The sequence below is a fragment of the Ciconia boyciana genome, chromosome 12, assembly GCF_034638445.1.
Source record: "Ciconia boyciana chromosome 12, ASM3463844v1, whole genome shotgun sequence".
In the NCBI taxonomy this organism is placed as follows: Eukaryota; Metazoa; Chordata; class Aves; order Ciconiiformes; family Ciconiidae; genus Ciconia; species Ciconia boyciana.
The window spans coordinates 15,338,561-15,362,398 of record NC_132945.1 but is presented as its reverse complement, the minus strand read 5'-3'; the positions used below and the strand labels follow the sequence as shown (position 1 = coordinate 15,362,398).

The following is a 23,838-nucleotide window of genomic DNA, read 5'->3' as shown; positions in this document are numbered from 1 at the left end:
ATACATTCTATTTCCTCCCCAAAAAGCTTTCCAGTCTTGCCTGAGACGTGCAACACTCCTGTGCCTCTGTGGTCAAGACAATGATTGTGGCTGAACAAAAAAGTAGTAAAGAGGTACTATACTAAGACGTCCCCAAAGCATTTAAACCAGACATGGAAATCAAGTGTATATTTAGGACCTAAAAGACACTTGGAATAGCATAGGCATTTCATACAGGGTTTTTAAAAAAATACTTTTAGATAATACTTATACTGTACACGACAAGACTTTTAAACAATATATTACACTGCTAAAATGTTCATATAAATACTATACAGGCAAGCGTGCAACCAACCCGTTAGGAAGGTTCACAAATTAGACCACCACATATCTCTGGAAAAGCTCTCAGATTATCTTCAAGATCTGATTTGTGTAATCCAAGCCACTGAGTCAGCAATACCTATTTTAAAGTAATTGGGACAAGGCATGAGATTAAATACATTTGTCTGCTGATTCCCAGTTCAAGTTTAATATGCTACTGTCATCTTAATCTGGCATATCAATGTTTAATTTGGGAGGTGGAATCACATATTTTCCAGGACTCTGTGTAATGACTACTCCAGTCTTTTTTCGAAACATTGGTGCAATTTTTGGTGGTTCGGGCAGTGGTGTTTCTTCTGTTTCCTCATTATCTTCATGATGAAGATCATAAGAAATATTTCCATATTCTCGTAAGAATGGGAAAATTTCAAGAAGGAACTGGCAGAAGTCTTTGCGAATTCCAAACCACCCTAAAAAAAAAATCATTTCACATTATTGCAGAACAGAATGAAAATTTACTTAAGTAGGCAGACTATGCAGTCTTGTTTAACTTCTCTTGATCGTTTGCATACGAATATAAAATTTGTTAGTACTGCTTCTCAGTTGTTACTTACACCTATCATATAACAACATTACAGTTCAGATTATATACACACAGATACACATACAGAATATATACATGCATTTGCATGCCTCTGCATGTCTGCACATGCATGTCTGTGTGTATATCCATGTGTATAAATTAAAGCTATACTACCACAGCAAGAATCCATTGCATTTCACATGTTAAGCAGTGTCAGATCACATCAGTACACAGAGAAAGAACACAAAAGACTCTGCATCTCAATCAAAGCAATCAGTGCCACATGGGAAGATATTCATGCCAACTTTTGTTTTATATCTATAGGTTACAATACCAGAGGGAATGTGATGGCATAGGCAGACACAGATTAGTAAATGCACATATTTCAGTATTCCCCGAATACTTTTGTTGTTAGCCAAATACAACGTGATGCCAGGGGTATCTCATCCTTGGTATTACCTGTGCTAGAGTAGAAAACATTACACTGTGTTTGTCATGTATTTTGCTATATGCAAAGACTTGGAAAGAGAGCATTTAAGTAAGCGGCACTTGTAATTCAGCAGATGGCAGTCCTCTATTAACCAATACCAAAGGTCAGTGTTAGAACGAACAGCCTACCCACATCAAATCTTTCACACTGAACGAAGGCAAGTATTAAGCATTTGCCAGGGAAGATCCCATACAACCCATCTTTTTGCAGAGATTATACTTCATGGCCAACTGATGTATTTTGCTTAGCACTTGAAAGGTGGATTTTCATGCAAGTCTTCTGAGGCTCACTTCAGCTGAATATTCTTTTTTTAAAATTTACATGAATATTTATTAACCCTACAGAAGACAAAATAGACATGTGGCTTTCCAAAAGACTAATTTGACCATAAATTATCGAGGGCATGCATTTAAAAAAAAAAAGAAAAAGTCACCAGTAACGATTTTCCATGCAATAACAATATAAAAGTAAACTAAATGTATGGAGATAAGCTTAGTCACGATGGAAGAAAGAAATTCTCAATATACTTCACAATCAGACCAAAACTGAGTTTATATAACAAACATCACAGCTGGTTCCTTTCAACTCTGAAAAATCCTAACAAATTTTATTGCCTTGTCAACAAGGAACATGAACTGCAACGTGGATGGGAAGAGCTTTTCATCTGCACTGGTTCAGTAACATCAGATGTCTGAAAGTGCAAATGCTCCTTTCAGCAGTGCTAGTTGTGGTAGGGATAAAAGCCTAGGAAATCTACACTGGCCACTCAGGCAACTGAAGTTACGACTAACCAGCACAGAGCACTATTTGGCCAAAGAGGAAAGAGAATACTAGGACAAATGCTAATTAAAAAGGGTAGGTGCTGCACTATTTTCAGAACCCAGAGGAGAAAGATCCACTCATATCCTGTGAGAAGGAAACCCACGGAAATAAGGAAGGATAAAAGGCTAAGTTACAATTAAAATCCCATTGGGATTTCAAGTTGAGTCCAAGCAGAAGTCATGCTCTTATAGGAATAAGAAAAAAAGCGAGAGACACTATTAACACTGAAAACTTACTAAAATCACCCGAAAACAATAGTAACAGACACATCTGAATTCTTTCATGAGAGATTATACACAAAAAAGCCCTTTTTGAAAATACAAGTCTTAATAAAAAACATTTAAGCCTTGAGTTTCAATCTGTTTCCATGATTTTTAAATACTTACAGTGATTTCCTCCTTTCTGTCCAAATGTTGTTGCCATTAAAGTTATCAGCGAAAGCCAGAGAGGAACAAATATGGGTATAAAGGAAAAAGAATTATGCCCATCCAGTCTGTGTACTAGTAAGATCTAAATGGCAAAAAAATTACACAATGTCAGTTTAATTGCAATACCCACTTTCAAGCTTCTTAAAACATACGCTGATCTCAGATCTTTAACTTCACACATCTGTGAAGAAAAACGGCCTCCACAGAAACACGTAGTTACAGTTCCAACGTGATGCATATTTTACTCAAAATACTTTGTAGAATTCTTGGTTTTCTTTCATATTTACTGTTAATATTTTATTCCAAAACAAAAAGCAGTATTCTCGTTTTAGTAAGTTCAAAAAGAGACAGAGCAACATTCATTACTCACTAAAAAAAGAACAAGATACATAAAACTCGTTATGCTTTTTCCTACCTCAAATGTGAGCAGTGGAACTACAATTGTCATCCAGCTGACAGCCATTGTTATGTGTGTCCTCCTTTGCTCAGCAATCACATCCATAGAGCGCAAGAACAGAACAGACCATACAATGTAATAGAGCACTACTAGACACAGAAAGGACATCAAGATCCACAGTGGAACACAAACAACCTGAAAGAAAAAGATATTAATTGCTTTCCCCCCCAACAGGGATACATTTTTATCAGTTTGATTTGTTTCAGGTGTGGAGTTTTTAAATAAAGCAAGTCTACATATTAAGTCCAAACAAGAAAAAGTTGTTTAAGTCTAATGCTCTTTAGCTAACACAATCTCTAACAGAAAAGCTTCACATACCATGTGCACTGTTACAAGCCATATGAGCTCTTGGGGTTCCTCAGTTAGCTTTGTAAACCCCATCAAGCTGAAACAATTTAAAATTAAGTCAATGTAGTTCAACTTTAATAATAAGACTTCTGTGATTTTAAGTGGGCTCCAACAGTACTTGAAATTTATTTTAGCAAGTATTTTCTACACTGGACACCTTACTAGAAACAGTTTCTAAATTAGATCCTTTTCCTAGATTTTTGGAAAACAGAAAGGACAGTCATAATCATGCCAGATTATCAGTTTTATGGGAGTTTACAAAAACCTGGACACAGAAACAGCGCTTTTGTATTCTAAAGGCACTTGGGACAGGGGATCTCAGTTTTGACAGTGTCCACTTGCACAGTAAGTGGATTTACATGCATGGTAACGCAACAAATAAAACTCGTTATTTACCACACCATATTTACCAACACATTCCCTAACTCACCAATAATTTTAATGGCTAGTTTAGTGTTCCCACTGGAAACTTTTGGTTAGGATTTCTCTTTTGACAACTGATCAGAGATTAATTGCAGTTGATGGCACATCCCTCTCCCTGGAAGGATGAAATGCCCAAAAACCAGCCTCTGTTCCCCTTGACCACGGACTGAAATGCCAGACCTTCAGTGAAGGATTGTTAAGCAAGCAAAAATATTATCATGGACTCTGATCATACATTAACTGTTCCCTATAGTAAATATCTTTATGAAATTCAGCATTTAAACAAGGATAAGAAGAAAACACTTGTTACATACAAGCCACGGCCATCTGATGATCTCGTCTAGTCTGAGTGCAATAAATATAAACTGTAGAATATTGACTGAACACAAGATTTCCAGCTAGAAAAAGAAAATACATTAGTTAACTCTTAGCATGATAAAGCTATTTCCAAGATAACCAAGAATCTGTCAAAGGACTTTTCTGACTCCATGCCTACCACTGCGATATGGAACATCATTTGCATTTACATTAGATATTACTAAGCATCCCTAAATTTGGGAGGCTGTGATCCCAATACAGTAACTGTAGAGGCAGCTGCCTCCTGAAGACCTTCCTGGTATTTAAAATAAAATAAAATAAAAGCACTACCTGCAATACTTAGAGTGCTTAGAGAAATAAGAAAAGCCAAACTAAGCAGAATGAAAAAAGCAAAGCATCAGAAAACAACTTCAAGTGTTTTCTTCAGATAAGAAATACAGCTAGAATTAAATTAACAAGTAGTAAAAAGTCCTTCAATTTAAAATTAGCAAAATTTATCTTTAAAGATATCATTTTGTAGTTGCAGTAATGTAAAGATGAGAGTTACACAGGTTTAATTGCCAACAGTCCAGTTTAAAAGTCCCAGCTCTATCAGGGGTGGGGGGGGAGAAATACATAGAACAGTGGAAGATGACATCCAAATTCAATCATTTACTGTATAACTGAGATATTTTAAATTACACTGAAGCCACTTGGGTTTTGAGGCAATACAGAAAAGCAATACTCCTCATTAAAAATGTTGATGAAACCTTTCCTGTGTCCCGCTTGACACTATGAGAACTAACCCTAAATTATATTTTTAAAAAAATCAAGTTTGTGTCTAGCTTGAACAAAGTGAAACAATGAAACACCATCAAACTTGGCAAGATTCTTTTTCTGAAGTTTATGGGCAACCCTACATGGATAGGAATTTCAATGATCAAACAGAGCATTATTATCTGAAATGACTAACCGAAGCTCGAGTGTGAGCTAGAAACATTTGCCATTTAAAAAAAACATGTAGGGATGTAAGGCATCTTTGAAATGTACTATTTCTCAAAAGGCAGGCACTACATGCTACTTTTCACTAACATACATGATTGCGTACTACGATCTCTTGGATAAATGCCTTCGAAATTCACAGTACAGGGAGTCAAAAAGCCAAGGCAGCAGGCACTTGCCTACTTCCGAGACTGCACTGAAGTCTTCGCTGTTGAAGTTCAGGTTATTTTAAAAAGACTGGAAAAACTAGATTTAAAATAATTCTGTACCACGTCAAAAGAATAAACCACCAAAAACCCCCCACACTCAAGCATAAGACCGAGCAACATGAAAACTGCAAGAGCAAATAGAGGGAAAAATAAAAGAAATCAGAGGATCAATTGCTATAAATAATTTTCAGAATCAAGTTAGCATATGAGCTATATATGGCAAGTGAATGTATATTTGGAGTGGCTAGGCTCAATATTTAATGAATTCAATATGCCTTAAATAAATGGTGCTTTGTTGACTGTAAAAATAGTGTAACACATAAAAGAAAGCTTTTTCTGAGCCCACCATGATATCTAGACAAAACCTCACTATGTACTTACTGATCACCTAATCAGTTTCAGGATAGGAACAAGCAGACAATATATTTTCAGATTAAATAATTATGAAAATAGTAATAGATTAACAATGACTTTGATTACTCATGCCAAAAATTAATATCCTGGATTAAAGACAGGCCCCTCATGTTTCTAGCAAATGAAAGGGAAATAATGAAATCTTCCCAGAGTAAAAAGAAAAGAAAATAGAACAGCACTAAGTGAAGATGACAAAATAGTAAAAAAATGAGTTGACAGTTCAACTGCATAATTTATTTTCTTTGAGACAGCTGTTGCCTTTTAGGGGTGAGTGGATTCCATTTTTTTCTGCCAGTACTTAGCAGCTGTGCAGTCATCTGTAAATCAATGGGTAATCAAGTATCATCCAGTAGAAGGCAGATACATCTACACAGATTTTACTTTAGGAATGGTTAACTGTGAATAGAACTCTGCAAAATGAAATTCTATTTGCAATATTTTTAAATCAACAATTTAAGGTATCAGTTTACCAGCCATCCTAACAATCACTTACCAAAAACGTTTCTCTCTCTAGTTATAAACTCAGCTTATGCTAATGTTAAGAGAAATATTCCCTTGAAATTAAAAAACCTGAAAAAGCTGAACCTCATCTAAATATCAGATTTTTAATTGTCATTGGGGTAGTTTGGGGATATAGCAAAAAAAAATTCCTTAAGAAAATATCAATTCAGTAAGAATTCTAAACTTATTGCAAAATGCCACAACCGCAGGAAGATCTTGAGAATCGTTGTGAAATTCTTACAAAACCAAAAGGAGTGAGTTAAAGAGGAAAGAATACAGAGGCAGAAAATAAAAACTTACTGTTTTATGCCTACCATCCGCATGCCCAAATTAAAGATTAAGCACACAGATTGGGATAGTAAGAAATTTTCAACCCTGATTACCTAGGGCTCTGGAAGTTCCATTCTGCCTAGGGGCAGTGCTTACTATCAGTAGAACTTTCTTCAGTAATTTCTGTTTAAGTATCTAGTATTAGCCCATATTGCAGAGTTTGTGGTGAGTTGTTTTAACACACAAAAATAAAAAGGCAGGTTTAAAACATGCTGCAATTTGGTAGTTGAAAAAACTAGAAGAGATTAGAAAAAATTGTTATTCCTGATCCTGATTTTTCATTCTAGCAGGTCAGTGCCAACAATTAATTCAACTGGTGCAGTCATCCATATCATGCTTTACCGAGAGATAAACTGGAACTGAATTGACACAGTTTTGCATTGCCACAAATTTTACACATAACAAATGAAGCATTACCTCCAGAGACCTGTCGTGTCGGAATCCCCATACACAAGCTGCAACTGACACTGGAGATACAAAGAATAATGGCATGAAGACCAGAAGCCAGAAATGGGTTCCTCTTTCGATCCTGTCACACACCAGAACTTCAAACATCAGCAGTAGCAGGTGGATGCCTACTGCAATTAGCATAGCTTTGAACTCCACACAGGTTTCTCCTTCTGCTCTAAAGAGAGGATAAGGAAGCATTCAGTTCACTTGTCAATAAGAAAGCCCACTATCCTGCAAACATCCCAAGACAATTTGTTTACAATTGTTAAGTTTCAGATATTAACGTGTATTTTTAATAAACGTACACATTATGCCCAAATAGCCACTATTAAACTACACTCCTGAATGACGTAACAGGATTTCTTGCCCATAAAGCTGCACATTTAAAGTATTTTACTCAAAGGGGGCAGTGGGATTTTTACAACTTGGAAATTTTCTAAGGATTCCGTAGCTGTGCAGATAAAACAGGATTTCTTGCTACTATCATGCAGGCTGTTAGGAAATAAGCTAAGCCTAAAATTACCTGTTTAGTTCCTGCACCAGCTTTCATTGAACCAACATCTGCCCCCAGGATTTCTTTATTCACCAAAATTAGCGTATAGCAAGAGAGTATTACCTATTACTAAAAAGTAAAAGGTCTGTAAAATAACAGCACACTCAGAGAAACCACACTTTTTCCTACACAAGAAGAACCAGTACTAGAAGGGGCAAACAAGACCTAAACCACACAATATAGTGGATCAGAATGACACCCGTGCACAAAATTTTTCATTTCATATTCACCATAGACAGAAGAGAGGACTGATTTACTGCGCTTCATTTAAGGTAGTTTTTCTTTTCCCCTAGCGTGTTCAAATTCACATCCTACTTGGATTACCAAAAAAGTAAATGCTGATATATTTAAAGGTCTCAAAGTTATTTTACCTTAGACTGACAATTAAAATATCAATGTTAAACAACTTTGACAAAAATGAAAAGGAATTTACAGAATTTGTTCCCACAAATATCTTACTTTGCAAATGTCACACATTTGCCTATATTAGTGTATTAAACTACTCGAATATTTCTTATAAAACTGCAACTGAAGCCTGAAAAAAATTCTCTGTTCACTGCATATTCAAGAATCACTGAATATTCATCCATATGTTCACTGAGGTTATACACACACCGAGGTGGAGGGGAGATCAACATTTCTTCAGGCTGATCTGTACATTTAAGGAAACTGATTTAGAAAATAATCCAATTAAATATAGTATATTCCTAGTGCATATAAAGATACATATTTCTACATGGCTTATACTAAAGCAAAGAATTCCCAATGTTCTAACAGAAAAGCACAAAAAGTCACTCCATGAGAAGTTTTAGCTTCCCAAAGACAATATTGTTGAAGCTTGTGATAAAGTGTTGCAGCTAGGTGCATAAAGCTGTTTGCATACACTATAGGTTGATAATTATTTTAAGTATGTTGAAAACAAACTTTCTGGATGCTGTATCTTATGTTGCTAAAAAAACCTATTTATGAATTTGATTCAGTACAGAAAACACATTATGTTCCCTCTGTTTTGCAAAATAAATACCCTCAACTTACCGATACTGTGGGTTTCGGGCCCATACTCCTGTTCCCACTGAGGCACCAACAATCACCATTAACTTCCACAGCCATATGGGAGCAAATACGGCCCAGTAACTCCACTGAATTTTGTCATCCAGACGTAGAGAGAGCAACACAGAAAAAAGCAGCAGGCAGGCATAAATAAGAAATTTGCTATTAAAGAAGCAAAGAAAACAGAGTCAGAAATTATGGCAGGCAATCTAACACAAACTTTGTAGAGAACAAGAAAATCAGTCATAGCTGAAATTTAATCAGGATACTTCCTAACAGAAAACGTGCGTCAAACTTCTTTGCAAAGAATCAAATCAGTTCTGAAGAGTCAAATATTTAATCATGAATATAGCATATGTCATCTCTTTCACTTATAAAACCACTGCTTCAAGGGAACACATCAAAAGCATTCTTGCATAACAAACTTAATGAATGGACATCTATAAATAGTTCCCTCCCACAAGGATCCAGTCAGGAGCTGTAGTATTAGAGGCTCAGAAATATACCAGTTGTACATGTTTTTAGAAAGGGTGTTCTTTCATACAAATCAAATAAGAGTTTTTGACATTCAAAATTAAGTTACGTAATTTATGTAATTTTATCCACGCTATTTTTAACTAAAGATTAAAAACTACTACATAATGTAATAAGGCAGACACCAGAGATTTTTTTTTTTTAAATTATTACATTCAGTTTAAAAAAAGCAACATAAAAAACCCAGGTTAAACTTTTAACAAAGTTACTGATTATAGAGTGAAATTTCTAACTGGAACACTGAGGATGGTGCTTACAAGTTTAAAATAGTTATGTTAATATATTTTATAAACTAGTCAACTTAAGAATGAATAAATGTATCTGGAATACTTGAGAGCAGTGGCACAGCAATTGCTCATACTACCAAAAATCAGACAAAATAATTACATAGTACCTATTTCCTCACACTACAGGAAGGGAAAAAGTCACCCACCCATTCACCAGAGGATCACAGACTACTTTATAAAACACATAATTAGGCTTCAACACCACTTCTGTGAAGTAATTAGATGTATTTTAAAACATGGATAATCTCAGGAACAGAGTAAATACTTGCTACAGAGTAAAGCAGCAATAGTCAGGAATACTACCCTTATTCCAACAGCACAACTCAAACTACCCACTGTCACTCTCATCAAATAATAAAACATTCATTAGATCAGCATTGCCTCATTTAGGTATCAAGCTGCTTGGGCTCTATTCAGAACAAGTGTCTTAACTGCTCCTTAATAAGAAAAAGCAGTTTTATTGTGTCAACATCTCCTCGCACGCTTGATGAAACTACCTCAGGATAGGATGACATAAAACAACAGTCACTCCTCACAGCAACAGAGATCCCTCAGCTTCTTAGGCTATTCATACTTTTCCAGCATTCGATATTTGTGTAATTTGTACTTTTTCTGGCTCCTCAACAAATACAGAAGTAAAATGCCATGTGGTAAAATACCAGTGCTCCCTGAGTGTTCCAGTAAACATCAAAACATTCAAGATTAAGTTATCTGCACAAGTGCAACATTCAGCTTGCTCATTCATCATTCAGACAACATCCGAATAAGCTGCAAGTATTGCTTAGCAATAACAAAACTGTGTAAACTTCTGGAACTTCTGTTCCTACTTTTCCATTACTTCCAACCACGCATATTTAAATTGTTTATTTCAACCTCTCTGCAACAATGCATTTCCCGAAGCATTGGTTACCCTTCTGTTTGTCTAAACAACCAACTGAACACAGCTTTTTGTAATTGCAGTCATGTAAGGCCTCTTTCACAAGCAAGATTTTTCCAGGACTCTCAGTATTTCATGCCACCCTGCGCAAGTTACTTGCAGGCCTTTATTCTGTGGTCTTAAAACACCTGGTAACAGCAAAACCAGTAAAATTAAGCTCATTCTCCTAGCGTCTTTAAGAGTTACATGTATGCGTACTTGCTTGGCAAGACAGCAGAAGCCCAAGTTGCAGTGACTGTCATCTTGTTAACTGTAAGAGAGCCCAGAATAAAGAATCACCATCAGCAATTCCCCGTGTCTCGACTAGGACTGTTAAGCGCGATGCCTTCACACCTGCAAAAAATGAGCCCTTACCATACGCTAAATGCCCGTGTTGGAGCGTAAGGCAACTTTGCTTTCCAGTATAAAGCTTTATACCCCAGATCACCAAGCTGAACAACTCAAAAACCAGAATGAGACTTGGAGTAATCTGAGAAAGTTACATAATAAAACAAAAAAGATGAGTGGAATTCTGCCTGGAAACCAGACGACGGACGCCCGCGCTTACAACCGCCCATCAAGAACCAGCCGAGGGGAGCAGGCACCGACACCCGCGGCCGTCGGGAAGGTCGCCGGTCAGGAACAGCGCGTTCAAAACGCCCCCCGAGCCGCCTGTACCGGAGCGCTTCCACCCGCCGTACGGAAGAGCCGCCTGAAGCCGAGCTCCGTTGAAACGCTCGGGGATCGCACACCCAGGCGGCTCCAGGCCGGGCCGGCGCCGCTCCCCAGCGCGCTCCCGGGCTAACGCTGCCGAAGCCGGTTGCTGCCCCAGGCGACCCGCCGCGCTGCACGGCCGCGCCGAGACCCCCCGCGCATCCGGCTCTGCCCCGCGCGGGGCGGGGAGGGGCGGCGGAGCCGGGCCCGGCGGTGCTTCCTCCCGCGCCCCTCGCCGCCGGCTCCGCCTCGTCCCGGCGGCAGCTCGGGCCGCGCCGCGCCGCCGCTTCCGGACGCGTCCCGCTACCGGCGCGGGGGAGCGGAGCCTCCGCCTAACAGCAGCGCTGCAACAGGGCAGGGAGCCGCCGGGACCGAGGCAGGGAGCCGCCGGGACCGAGGCAGGGAGCCGCCGGGACCGAGGCAGGTGCCGCTCCGCCACCGTGCGGACCGGCAGCGGCCCGCCGAACGGGCCGCGACCAGGCGGCGCGGCTGGAAGCCGCCCGCTAAGCGCCAGGCCGCCCTCACCTGGGGTTGAAATCCTGGAACAAGCCGCGCAGGTTCATCGCGGCTCAACCCTCCGCCCCCGCCGCACTCTACCAGGCACGCATGGCGCGGCCGCTACCACCGGAGCCTGGCCTGGCCTGGCCTCACCGCCGCTCCGCCCCCGCCGGAACCGGGCAGCCCGCGCCGCCCCGCGCATGCGCGCCGCCCGCCACATCCCCACGGCGTCGTTCCTCTGCCGGGAAACGGGCGGCCCTCTCCACCGGGCTTCACGGGCGAGTACTGCGCATGCGTCCTGCGGAGAATCGCGCATGCGCCCTAAGCTAGGCGGAAGCTTTGCCGGCAGACGCGCCGGCGGACGCGGGGCACCCCTCCGGGCACAGACCCGCAGGCGCAGGCCTTGTTTGGGGTCCTGCCCGAGGCCCGGCCCGGCGGGGTGGTGGCTGGCAGGCCGTTCCCTACCGGGAGAAGGGAGGGGGCGGCCTGGGCCTTTCCCCGCTGAAGCCGCCTCCTGGGAGCGACGCCTGAGGGGAGCCAGGCCGAAAGCAGGGAGCTCCCCGCAGTGGTCGGGAGTGCGGTGGCCTTTGGGGCATGTGGCGATGTATGTTTGGTATTTAGGGAACAGCTCTACTAAAAGTTGTCATAATCCAGTGCTCGCTGAGAAACGTTTCAAATATGTATTAAAGAAAACCAGTTAACTTTGTTTTGGGAAATCACTATGGCCTTTTTTGGCTTACGTTTAAAAAGGTTTTGGATGGACAAGCACAATTCTGCAGCCTTTAAGGGGGAAAAAACCCCCCCTACAATATGTCAGACTGCGTGGTAAAGAGTGCTGTTTCTATCCAGTTCCTTTATAGACTTAAATTTGTGTTTACTTTGTGCTTCAGAAAGCCTGGGTGCGCTAACTGGCTGCTCACATGCAGACTCTGTCAAGAGGCTTGCTGCAGAGAGACATAAAGGAACATCCTCTTCTTGCAACCCCGGGGTCATGTCAGCAGTGTTTATCTCGGGTTGTGTTATTTCCTTTTAAATTTATGACTGCGTTTCAGAAGTTAAGCACTGAGCTTAGTTATATTAAAAACCTGGGCTTAGGTAATCTGTTCTGAATCTGTTCAAAATGTCATATTTGTTACCTGTGCACTTGTGTTTTATCTCACACTTGAGTAAGCTTATACTGTCTTGTATGTGTTAATAGAAATCCTCATCAGACATTCTTCAAACTATTAGTGAAGCCAAGCCCAGAGGATCTGGAGGCAGATTTTGTTTGTGATTCTGCCACTTAGTTTCTGCTGCAATTTGTGACATGGCTGTTGTCATATTATATTATAGCATTAAATCCCGCATTATTTGGACACATCATGAGTGCCTGGTTGTCTTCAGGGACCTTCCCATTAACTGATAGTGATATCTGGCCATCATTGGATTGAACAGGCTAATCTTACATTAAAATGAAACACTAACAAGTGCTGCTGGAAGGGAAGATACCAGGGAAAGTAAGAATTAACACAAGGAGACAGAAGAAGTGGTTTTGGACTTACGTATGCTACCCACTGTGGGCTTAGCTCCTTCTGGGTGGTAGAAGCAGAGGTAGCAATGGACAAGTCTTAGACAAATCTCCTTCTTTGCAGTCGCATCGGAATAACAGCTAGGGATGTGCCCCTCTCAAACCACCCTTTTTATGGCTGGTTTTCCTTTGTATACTCATATTTGAAACATTCACCTGACTGTATTTGTTTAAATGTCCAGCTGATTTTTAGGGCACTGATATGTAATGCTTGTTTAAATTTATCTCCAGCAAAATTACTAGGAAATCTCAAAGTGTTATTTTAAAGGCAGAAAAAAATTAGGTTAACTTGTTTATTCAGCATTACCCAGCAAGTTGCCTGAAGAACTAAAAGCAGCCTTCATGTGTTATTTAGCTTTGTCCTTGGATAGTACACTTGCCCAATGGAATGCAAAAGTAACATGGAGAAGGAGGCAGTTTTTCTATCAGCATTCTTTTAAACTACATTATTATCGGTAATCCCTCTTCTGTGGACATGATTTCAAGAGTTTAGTTCTGGTTTATTATTGTGGAAACTGCCTGTACAATACATTTCCTTATTACTATAGATATGAAGCAATGTGTACAGTAAGAAAAAAGGAGAAAAAAAAAAAAAAAAAAAAAAAGGAAAAAGTCAATTCTAAAAAGGCTGAGAACTACTTTCATTGCATATTCTGGAACTGATCACATCAGCCTTTTAAATGTCCTTGCATCAGGACGAATGTTGAAAATTGTGCAGATAGTGATTAAATGCTCAGAAAAAAATTGTCACAAGGAGTTCAGTGTATTTCAAAGACACTTTGATCACTTAATTATGTTATGTACGTACCTTCTTGGAGACAAAATATTAGGTACTAAAAGACTCTTCAGCCAAGCTAGAAAAAGCGTAACAAGAACCAAGGCTGAGGACTTCAGCTAAACAAATACTGGTTAGAGAGGAGAGAGATGGGGTTTCTTTTGTCTTTTTTGTTTTTTAAGTGAAAGTAATTAGCTATTGGAACAAATGACCCTGAGAAACAGGAGATTTTCATTTTTAAATGAAGTCTGGGTGCCTCTCTGGAAGATATATGCTAATCAAACTCAAGTCAATGAGCTTGATCGTAACAAGGGTTATGAAATTATACAGCAGATCAGAACAGTTTATATGATGACTCTATATTGGGATAGATTATCTGATGACTCTTTCTGAACTGAAAATCCCCATAGCTCCTCACTAATCAAGATTACATTGCAAGTGAAATGCTAATAAAAGAAAAAATCAATCATGTCTTAAGCTCTAGCTTCTGCAGAAAGATGAAAAAAGGACTGAAAAGTAAATGGTCTAAGTCTTCATCCAGTGCTAACAGGACTGGTAATTTATACCAGCTAAGAAGCTAGGCTTACATGCAATGTGATTTATTAAATGCCATAGCTACTTGTAGCCCTTGGCAGTATTCATTAGTAAATACGATCTACTCGGAGATGTGATTCATCTGGAGATATTCACTGGCAAATTGTAGATACAATTTTAACTCCATTGGCAACAGCACAAATAGCTGACAAACTTCCACACCAGGAGCTTTCTGCACAATATATTCAACTCTGATAAGGCAAGGGTATGTCAAAGTCTACAAGAAAGGAAGGACATGCCAGCACAGTAATGGCAGGGGGCAGGGTGTGTGAGGAGATTGGTAAGAAATCAGGATGAGAGAGAAGCATGAAAACATAATGGAAGGAAAGAGAAGGAAAGGAAAGGATGAGGGCTAGGCAGTCTCCAGAGACTGATAAGATGAAAAGTGCCCGTATGATAGAACCTGTGGCAGGGCAATACACAAGCTTCTAAGGAACCAAAGAATTAGCAGGCTTGAAAAATTGGAAACTAGAACCTTGTTTTTCATTCTGCTTTTTCAAAAGTTGAGCCTTTCTAGTTTGGAAAAGAGAACAATTATGCATCATGTGTTTATCCAAGATAAAATACATCTACTGCAATGCATAAAGAAGCTACTAGACAAGACACTACCTGTAGAGCATTATCCTCAGCCAGATGCAATCATAAAACAAAGTCAAAATAATGTTAACAAGGAATTATCTTAACTTGAGAACTGTTAATAATTCAGAAGGCTAATAAAGCAGGATGCCATTTCTAAGAATATTCATGAAGGTCTGTAGGAGTAAATCAAGAAAGATTTCTTCTGCACTTACAATGTTTGGCTGACTGCCCAGGCAGCAAAATAGTTCCTACAATGGACAAAGAACTAGGAAAGAAATCCCAAGTTACAGAAAACATGTTAGAGACTAAGCTAAAAAAAAAAAGGAGGTAACTAGACAGAAAGAATACAGCTCTTCACTGTCAGACCCAACCTGCAGGTACCACAGCTGAGAAAACCTCCACTCACTTTATCTGCTTTTTCCCCCAAAGGAATACATAGAAAATTTAGCCCTCTGTAGGATCGTAGACTTTTCCCCGTTCTCTCCTCCAGAGGAAGAGTTAAGATCTGGCTGCTTAGCAGCTGCTGCTGGATCCGACAGACACGCTGGGTGACATATTTCTGCCTGTAAAATACCTTGTTCTCCCTGCAAGCAACAAATCCGTGCTGTGCAGGGGGGACGCAGTGCGCACAGAAAAGATGGTGGAAAGAAGGACTTTGCAGGCAGGGCTGGGATTGAATGGGGGCCCCAGAGGTCTCCCTGGGATGTGACCATGCATGTGTGGCACAGACACACACATCCACACGTACAGCAGTGCCTACTGCTGCGTCCCAGCTTACCACCCTCACCTAGGGACATACAGCCCATGGTGTCCCTGGTGGCAAAGGCTGTCTTCCTTGCACTCCTCGTTTTCACCATCCTGCTCGTCCTCTGTGTGATACTCTGTTACATTTGTAGGGTGTCGTGGTTTAACCCCAGCCAGCAACTAAGCCCCCCACAGCCGCTCACTCACTCCTACCTGGTGGGATGGGGGAGAGAATCGGAAGAGTAAAAGTGAGAAAACTCGTGGGCTGACATAAGGACAGTTTAACAGGTAAAGCAAAAACTGTGCATGCAAAGCAAAACAAAAAATTCGTTCACTCCTTCCCATCAGAAGGCAGGTGTTCAGCCATCTTTGGTAATGTAATGGTTACTTGGGAAGACAAACGCCATCACTCCGAACGTCCCCCCCTTCCTTCTTCTTCCCCCAGCTTTATATGCTGAGCATGACGTCATATGGTGTGGGATGTCCCTTTGGTCAGCTGGGGTCAGCTGTCCCAGCTGTGCCCCCTCCCAGCTCCTTGTGCCCCCCCAGCCTCCTCGCTGGTGGGGTGGGGTGAGAAGAGAAAAGGCCTTGACTCTGTGTAAGCACTGCTCAGCAGTAACGAAAACATCCCTGAGTTATCAACACTGTTTCCAGCACAAATCCAAACTATAGCCCCATACTAGCTACTGTGAAGAAAATTAACTCTATCCCAGCCAAAAGCAGCACATTCTGCACCCCTTATTCTATACCATTTACGTCATGCTCAGTTCCCACACTATCCAGTACATCCTCATTAACTACCCCCCGCTTCCCATCCTTTGATATAATACAGATACCATTCCCTTAGTCTGTGGACCACCCCTGTGAAATGTCCATAAAATGCCCATAAAATGTCCACAAATGTCCACAAAATGTCCATTGACTTTTGATTATTCCATGACTTTGATTAGTCCAGACACCATCTGTTATGGTGGTCACTCAGGGCAGGAGAGGTGGTGTGTTGCGTGGAGTTACTGGGCACCAAAGCCAGCTCAGGTTGGGTCACTGCTGCACTTGCACTGCTTCTTGTAAGGCTTGTCCTCCCTTGGTTCAGGTGGTTCCTGCTATAGTAATTCCTATAACATGCAACTCAGATCATGGGTTACAACAATTTAAAGGTATTTCCATTACAGTCTCCAACCCTGGTCCCTTTGGACCAGACTATCAGGTTTAACATTGCAATGAACTCCTCCCCTTGCCCCTGCGCTGGCTTGGACTTATCCATAGACTGCAGTCCCTTAGGGGTGTACCTGCTCCAAGTGGAGCCTTATTGAAGAGCCACAGTCTCTCCAGGGGTATACCTGCTGCAGCATAGACTTATCCACAGCCACAGTCGCGTTGAGGTGCACCTGTTCCAGCGTAGCCTTCTCCATGGGCCACAATGCTTTCACAGATAGACCTCCTCCAGCATGGCCTGACCCACAGCCACAGTCCCTTCAGAAGTAAACCTGGTCCAACATGGCCTTACCCATGGCTGCAGTCCCTCCAGGGGTGTACCTGCTCTGTTGTGGGCTTATCCATGGCCACAGCTTTGAGGTGCTCCAGCATGACCTCCTGCACAGCCACTGATGCTTCAAGGTGTACCTGCTGCAGCATGGACTTATCCACAGCCACAGATGCTTCGATGTGTACCTTCTCCAGTGTGGACTTACCCTTGGGCCACAGTCCCTTCAGAGGTATACCTGCTGCGGCATAGACATAACCATGGCCACAAACACTTTGAGATGTACCTGCTCTGATGTGGACTTGTTCACAGCCACAGACGCTTGGGGGTGTCCTGCTCCCATGCGGACTCATCCACAGGTCACAGTCCCTTCAACTCGAGTTCACACTGGAGTTCCAGCCTGTCCAGGACAGCAGCACAGAAACAGCAGCGATGCCCTGGCCATCTGCCAGCCCAGGCGCATCGCCATTGCTGTTACCAAAATGTTCCCAGGCACAGCAGAGTAAGGTGATCAGCCGTACAGCAGTACAGCAAGCAGGGAAAGCAAAAAGCAGCCACTAACGAGCACTAGACTCTAATATACAGTAAGGCAAGCAAGCCCCATGGCAAACACAGAAGCCTGCCCATTAATAGCTAAACAGCAATAACAGCTATAAATTTGACCTAGCACATTCCAGTCAAACCTGTTGTTATCTTGAACCCTTCGAGCCCCACGTTGGGTGCCAAAAAGGACTGTCGTGGTTTAACCCCAGCCGGCAACTAAGCACCACACAGCTGCTCGCTCACTCCCTCCTGGTGGGATGGGGGAGAGAATTGGAAGAGTGAAAGTGAGAAAACTCATGGGTTGAGATAAAGGCAGTTTAACCGGTAAAGCAAAAGCCGTGTGCGCAAGCAAAGCAAAACAAGGAATTCATTCACCACTTCCCACGGGCAGGCAGGTGTTCAGCCATCTCCAGGAAAGCAGGGCTCCATCACGCCTAACGGTGACTTGGGAAGACAAACGCCATCACTCCAAACGTCCCCCCTTCCTTCTTCTTCCCCAGCTTTATATGCCGAGCATGACACCATACGGTGTGGGATGTCCCTGTGGTCAGCTGGGGTCAGCTGTCCCAGCCGTGTCCCCTCCCAGCTCCTTGTGCCCCCCCAGCCTCCTCGCTGGTGGGGTGGGGTGAGAAGAGAAAAGGCCTTGACCCTGTGTAAGCCCTGCTCAGCAGTAACGAAAACATCCCTGAGTTATCAACACTGTTTCCAGCACAAATCCAAAACACAGCCCCCTACTAGCTACTGGGAAGAAAATTAACTCTACCCCAGCCAAACCCAGCACATAGGGATAGGGACAACAACTATGTCTGAGTGCAAGCGAGCTGCGCTGGGAGGCTGGAGCCAGTGCCGGGCGCAGGGCTGACAGGTCCTGGGTGCCAGGGAATGCAGGTTTGTGTGCATGCGTATGTACATACCCAGGGCACTCGCTGTCTTACACTGCTTGGTCTTGCAGCTGGCAACTCTCAGTGAGTGGTGTTTCTACTCAGAGCCAAATTAAATGGTTTTGTTTCCTTCTGCCTGACTGGTAAGTTTCTTTAAGAGGCTTTTAACTTGCTCAGATGGTCTTTTTTTTTTTTTAAAGACATTTTATTTGCATCTAGGAAGTTTTATACAGTATGGTAACTTCCATTTGCAGGACTGCTGTGGGATTTCAGACCCGAGAGAGACAGTGCAAAGTAGTTTGAGATGTGGCTAGTGCAGGATACATGTTCATTTAGGTTGTGCCTTGTAAAACGAAAACCAAAACGGCATGGTACGCACACAGAAGACTCTGATGTCATCTCTATGCAGCAGTTCACCTTCAGGTAAATCTAATAGCATAGGAATGAAAATGATTTATTTTCCTGATCTCAGCAATTAATCCACATGTTCCTTCGCAATGCGATCCAAAGTTTATAGTGCTGCAAGAAAACAGCTGATTTTTTATAGTAAAAGCTCTGTATTAGAGTAGGTAATGAGAAAACAACAGCAATACCTTTGACCCCTAGATAAGTCAAAGAATCTGCCTTTCAATTCTAACTTGATTCCTCTGAGATTTAGGATGATCTGTTTGCCCTTTTTCTGGCTCATAGGAGATACGATATTAAAAGAGAGACATTTTTGTATTAATTGTTATATCCTAATTTTTTACCCCTTCAATTGGATGTTGAAGCTGTGACTTTCAAATAATCTGAAAGTGTTACTATGTCATTAGCCATGATTAAATTTCTGTTGAATTCGTGGTTAAGCTCAGGTGACATACTTTCGTACTGTTACCTCAGGAAAGCTAAGGCTAAATTTTTGGCTTGCAGTCAAGTAACTGGCATTGGGGATTTTAGGGGCTTTCTTAGATCTTTTGGTGGCCTCAGGTTTCTTGATTGCTATGCCTAGATACTACACTTGTGAGGGTGATGTTGAGGAGAGTTGGGCAGCAAAGAAAAACCAAGGTGTTGTCTGAACTTCAAGACTTATAAGATTTCTTTTTTCTCACACATTTTATGGTGATTTAAGGGTGGGAGGAAGAATATAGGGAGGGGATAAAAGAAGGAACAAGTCATCTGCTTTCTGTTAAGACTTCCTGTCTACTGCTGGTTGGGACTTGAACACTAGGAATTGAACTGAATCCCCTGAGATAGTTTATGTTGGAGACCAAACAGACATTTTGTTTGCATTCCATTTATCTAGTTCCTCAAATTAGTTCAAAAAGTCATATATGGTGTCTATTTTATAGTCACTGCCATTACTGCTTTCATAAGCCATCTACTTGTATTCTTATTCTGCTTAAAAAACATAAACCAGGAGGTTCCCTGTCCTTGACTGGCCAAAGTTAAGTGAAGGAAAAAAAACCTGAATCAGCCTTCTAATTTGTCAAGCTTGCTTTTCTGTTGGCAGTCAGCCTTGACTGGTTTCGAACATACCTTATAATTCATGTGTCCTGTTTGCTTTACAGACTTCTCAAAGTGTCACTGGTAGATGACTGGAATACAGTAACATTTAAAGGGAGGACAGCAGTTCAGTGATGAGTGAGTTATGTGGCTGACAGCATAGCCATGAACTGTTTCTAGGATCATCTTTCATGGTCTATGACGGAACATCAAATTGTCTACAAAAACAAATCTCCAGCTTTGAAAATCCTCATTTGAATTTCTGTTGATTTTACTGTAGGCCTTACTGTTAATATTTGTTCACAGAATAAACAGAGATTGACTGGTAATTGACAAAGAAGGGATCGCTCAATCTATTATAACATCTTTAGACCAGCCTGTAATTTTGCACAGTTAAAAACAGTAATGATCTAATATCTACACAGATGTTCTTGTCATTGGCATTACGTGCAGCTCCTTAGTTTTGAAATTAGGGCCTTCAGTTTCAATCAAGATTTCAATAATTTCTGTAAGAATATTGTTTTGTGTCCTATTTGGGAAGTTAGTTTAAGGGCAAAGGCTTTAAATCATTCTGTTTGCATCTGTCTATTGGATGTTGTGCCCCTAAATTAATATACTCTAGCCTGAAACCTATTTGTAGAGTTGTAGTAGTTCAGCAAGTTGCTGTTTATATTAATGCCAACTAGGATTGTGATGTGAAGCAAATTATACTACTAAAACACTATGAATTTCATAAGCTGTTCTGCCAGTGGGATGCTAGAAAATGCATTGTTGTGCAGCTATTTGGCCAAAGCAGGACCTGACACAATGTTTTGACATCACCTGCAAAAGATGTATCTGTTTTAATTATAGATATTATACTTTTCCATCTTAAACTGTTCAGCTAGTTTCACTCATTACTTGTCTTCCTGTTGAGAGGAAGCTCATTTAAACAAGTCATGTTCCATGCCCCTTTTCTTATGCAGTCTGTCTTTTTCCTGCCTCACCACAGCTTCAAAGTTATCCATTTTTTATGATGCTCTGTGCCTGAGGTTTCTGCCACTCCTTCTCCTTCCACTGTGTTTAGGAGCTGTTGAAATAAAGTTGGAAAAGGCAGCACTGGATCATTGCTCTATAAATAAATCCTATCAATCTCCTATTAATGGTTATTTATCAGAGTCAATGCTTTCCTTCAAGGCCTTCTTAATTCCATTAGGCTTTGATGGTGGATCAGATCATACATATTGTCCTGGCAAAATTAATATAATGTTCTATTCTTAAAAGCCATGCATAGTATCCAGCACAAAACATGACTTATTTGCAGTTGTTTAACTTTCAACCCTATCGTGCTATCAGGCTACTTGGACCAGCTGAACCCATAACTAAGGAAGTTGCATAAATTTCTCAGTGGAGATATGATTCTGAGAAAAGAAGGAAGTGACCTCTTCAGGAAGACACCAACTGAGAGATATTTAGCTCCAAGAGACAAAGCCTGTTTAAGAGACCTCCAGCCCAACAGAAAACTGAATAAACTGGATTTTTGCTATCATGTGCACAGGGAGATGTTAGAGATGCTATCAACGTTAAAACAGTAAGAACAACCTGCAAGCCTCCTAGGCCCTCCTCTCATCTCAAATCAGTGCTGTGGGTGCCACAGCAAATATATCTTGCCAGTGTCATGAGTGTTTAGAATTATGGATACTTTCAGTGACATCTCAATTGTCATTGAAGCAGCATGGTTTTCTCTTGTGTTTCTAGCTTTTGGCATAGCTCCTGTGCCAGTTGACTTGTCAGGTCTCTACGGCATTGGAGATTTCAGTACATAGTGACCAACAAACTACCCCCACAGTAGCTTTGTGCTTTGTGGTGACTGAAGTGGGAGCCCAATATGGGTCTTAGAAAAATCCGTGGTGCTGGTGGTATCCTTATCGACTCAAATGAAGTCAAAGTCAGGTCTGTGTTCTATTAACTGGAGGACACAGGTCAACCTGGCCCAGGTTTAGATTTCTTTAGTTTGACCAGTGTGCTATATTCATCAAGTATTTTAAGTAACATTTTCTTAATTAATTAAAGTAAACAGATCCAGGAACTAGTGAGATTTGATTTTTGCTTCCTTTAATGGCTTTTTTAAACACCGTCACTATGTGCCTTCTTCATTGATATTCCTGTCACATCCCTTGGAGGGTTTGGTTTTTTTAATCGCTATTGAACTTTGTCTGTTCAAGTTAGCACAGTGCTGATTTTCATATTTTCTTTCAGCTCACACTTTGTTCTTGTTTAATTGCCAAAAGTAATAGTCATCCAAATTCTAAACACAGCTAACCAAAGTGCAGTTTTTCTGCCCTGCAGTAGTTTATTCTATGACTAGAATTTACCAAATAGTTTTTTTAGATAGCAAAGCATCATATTTCTTTGCTATTTTTAAAATTTTTCATGTTTCTTATTACCAAAAAATTTATCTGCAGCAGTCCTTATATAAATAGAAAAGAGAACATTTAATCTGCAGTATTTTTGAATAAGAAATTGTATAAATTTACAATTGGGAAAAAATGCATTAAGTAGTTTATATAATAGAAATACAGCATCTCTTTGATTTACCTTTAAATGTTGCATTTAATTTTAATACAGTAAACTAAGACTGATTGTACAGGTAGAATATTTGATATAAAATTCCCATTGTTTTGCTATAAAATTGATTATATGGTTGACTAATACCATCACCTTAGTCCAACACAAAGTAATTTAATTCTATATTTGTGTTCTTATCATTGAAAAATATAGAGGTGTTTAACATGAGGTTTCTAAGTAATTTAAAAATTGCAGTGCAATTCTGCTTGTGTTTTCTCTAAATTTGCTATTTTTGTTGACTTCCACTCCACCTCTACTTGATCAGTCCTGCATGTTATGAAGGGAAGGCAATTTGAGCTGTACCTTGACCTGATAATTCATGTGAGAAGACTGACTTGTCAACTCTTATGAAAATTAGGAGCTCTTGTTGTCATTAAAGATTTGTATTTTAACTAAGGAAATTGCACTAGGAACGGAACCTTTCACCAGGAGGGGCAGAGTCTGTGAGTTAAAGGAACTGATTGTGCCTATCGTATTATGCCTAGGGAAATTGATGGGAGTTCTGCATGCAACACTAAGCTTCTAACTATTTACATTCCTCCTTTTTTAAGTAAAGGCACCTAGTGATTTTACCTAAAGCATTATTCACATTAAGAATTTTAGTACTGACACCAGTCAGGTGTTCCAAGAATCTCAAGGATCTGCGTGTCTGGATAACACTGACTTCAAATGAGATTTCTGTCCATGACTCCTCTGGCTTCTTTCAGAAATCAAGCCAGATAGCACAAGATAAATGCTTAAATGCCACTGAACCAAATAACAGTTTTTGGATTTTTTATACAGGAGGTGAGTTCCATTCAGCATGCCTTGCAGCAGTGTAATAATTTGCAGCAATATAGCACGTGGGTTAAAATACTGGCACCCTGATGTAGTAACACTGTGCAACATATACTTTAGCCAGTGATGCAAGACAATGATAAATCAGGCTTCATCTTATCAGTAATTGGATATAACATAGCTCCTTCTGCAATGTATTC

At 40.7% G+C, this 23,838-nt stretch overlaps 2 protein-coding genes across 6 annotated transcripts in view; one reads left to right on the top strand and one right to left on the bottom strand.

Annotated features, from left to right (window-relative positions):
- LOC140658330 (protein EOLA1-like) overlaps positions 1-23,838 on the top strand; it is a 31,516-nt gene that overhangs the window by 6,902 nt on the left and 776 nt on the right. The window contains exon 4 of one of the 3 annotated variants that reach the window (XM_072876574.1): positions 6,895-7,108. The exons of 1 other annotated variant lie outside the window; for it this stretch is intronic. In XM_072876574.1, coding sequence (XP_072732675.1) covers positions 6,895-6,967 — 73 coding nt within the window. In that variant the 3' untranslated portion in view covers positions 6,968-7,108. Of the gene's footprint in view, positions 1-6,891; positions 7,109-23,838 lie in introns of those variants that run through there. One more of the 3 variants, XM_072876573.1, reaches the window with a different exon arrangement.
- Positions 526-11,788, bottom strand: TMEM185A (transmembrane protein 185A). 3 transcript variants are annotated; one of them, XM_072876569.1, is made up of 7 exons: positions 11,634-11,788; positions 8,643-8,819; positions 7,022-7,229; positions 4,166-4,249; positions 3,039-3,215; positions 2,582-2,705; positions 526-770 (listed from the first exon to the last, which is right to left on the bottom strand). In XM_072876569.1, the coding sequence occupies exons 1-7, from the start codon at positions 11,669-11,671 to the stop codon at positions 526-528; spliced, it is 1,053 nt and encodes a 350-aa protein (XP_072732670.1). In that variant the 5' UTR covers positions 11,672-11,788. The 3 variants fall into 3 exon arrangements, with proteins under 3 accessions (XP_072732670.1, XP_072732669.1, XP_072732671.1); XM_072876568.1 differs by lacking the exon at positions 11,634-11,788 and adding an exon at positions 10,614-10,672; XM_072876570.1 differs by lacking the exons at positions 526-770; positions 11,634-11,788 and adding exons at positions 1,650-1,711; positions 10,614-10,672.

What these genes read in the sequence shown, in the direction of transcription:
- TMEM185A (XM_072876568.1), bottom strand. Translation starts at nt 10,657, where the DNA reads ATGACAGTCACTGCAACTTGGGCTTCTGCTGTCTTGCCAAGCAA. An exon ending in GACACGACAGGTCTCTGGAG is followed by an intron (nt 4,250 to 7,021) that starts GTAATGCTTCAT and finishes TTCTTTTTCTAG; the next exon opens with CTGGAAATCTTGTGTTCAGT. An exon ending in TTCCACTGCTCACATTTGAG is followed by an intron (nt 2,706 to 3,038) that starts GTAGGAAAAAGC and finishes TTTGCCATTTAG; the next exon opens with ATCTTACTAGTACACAGACT.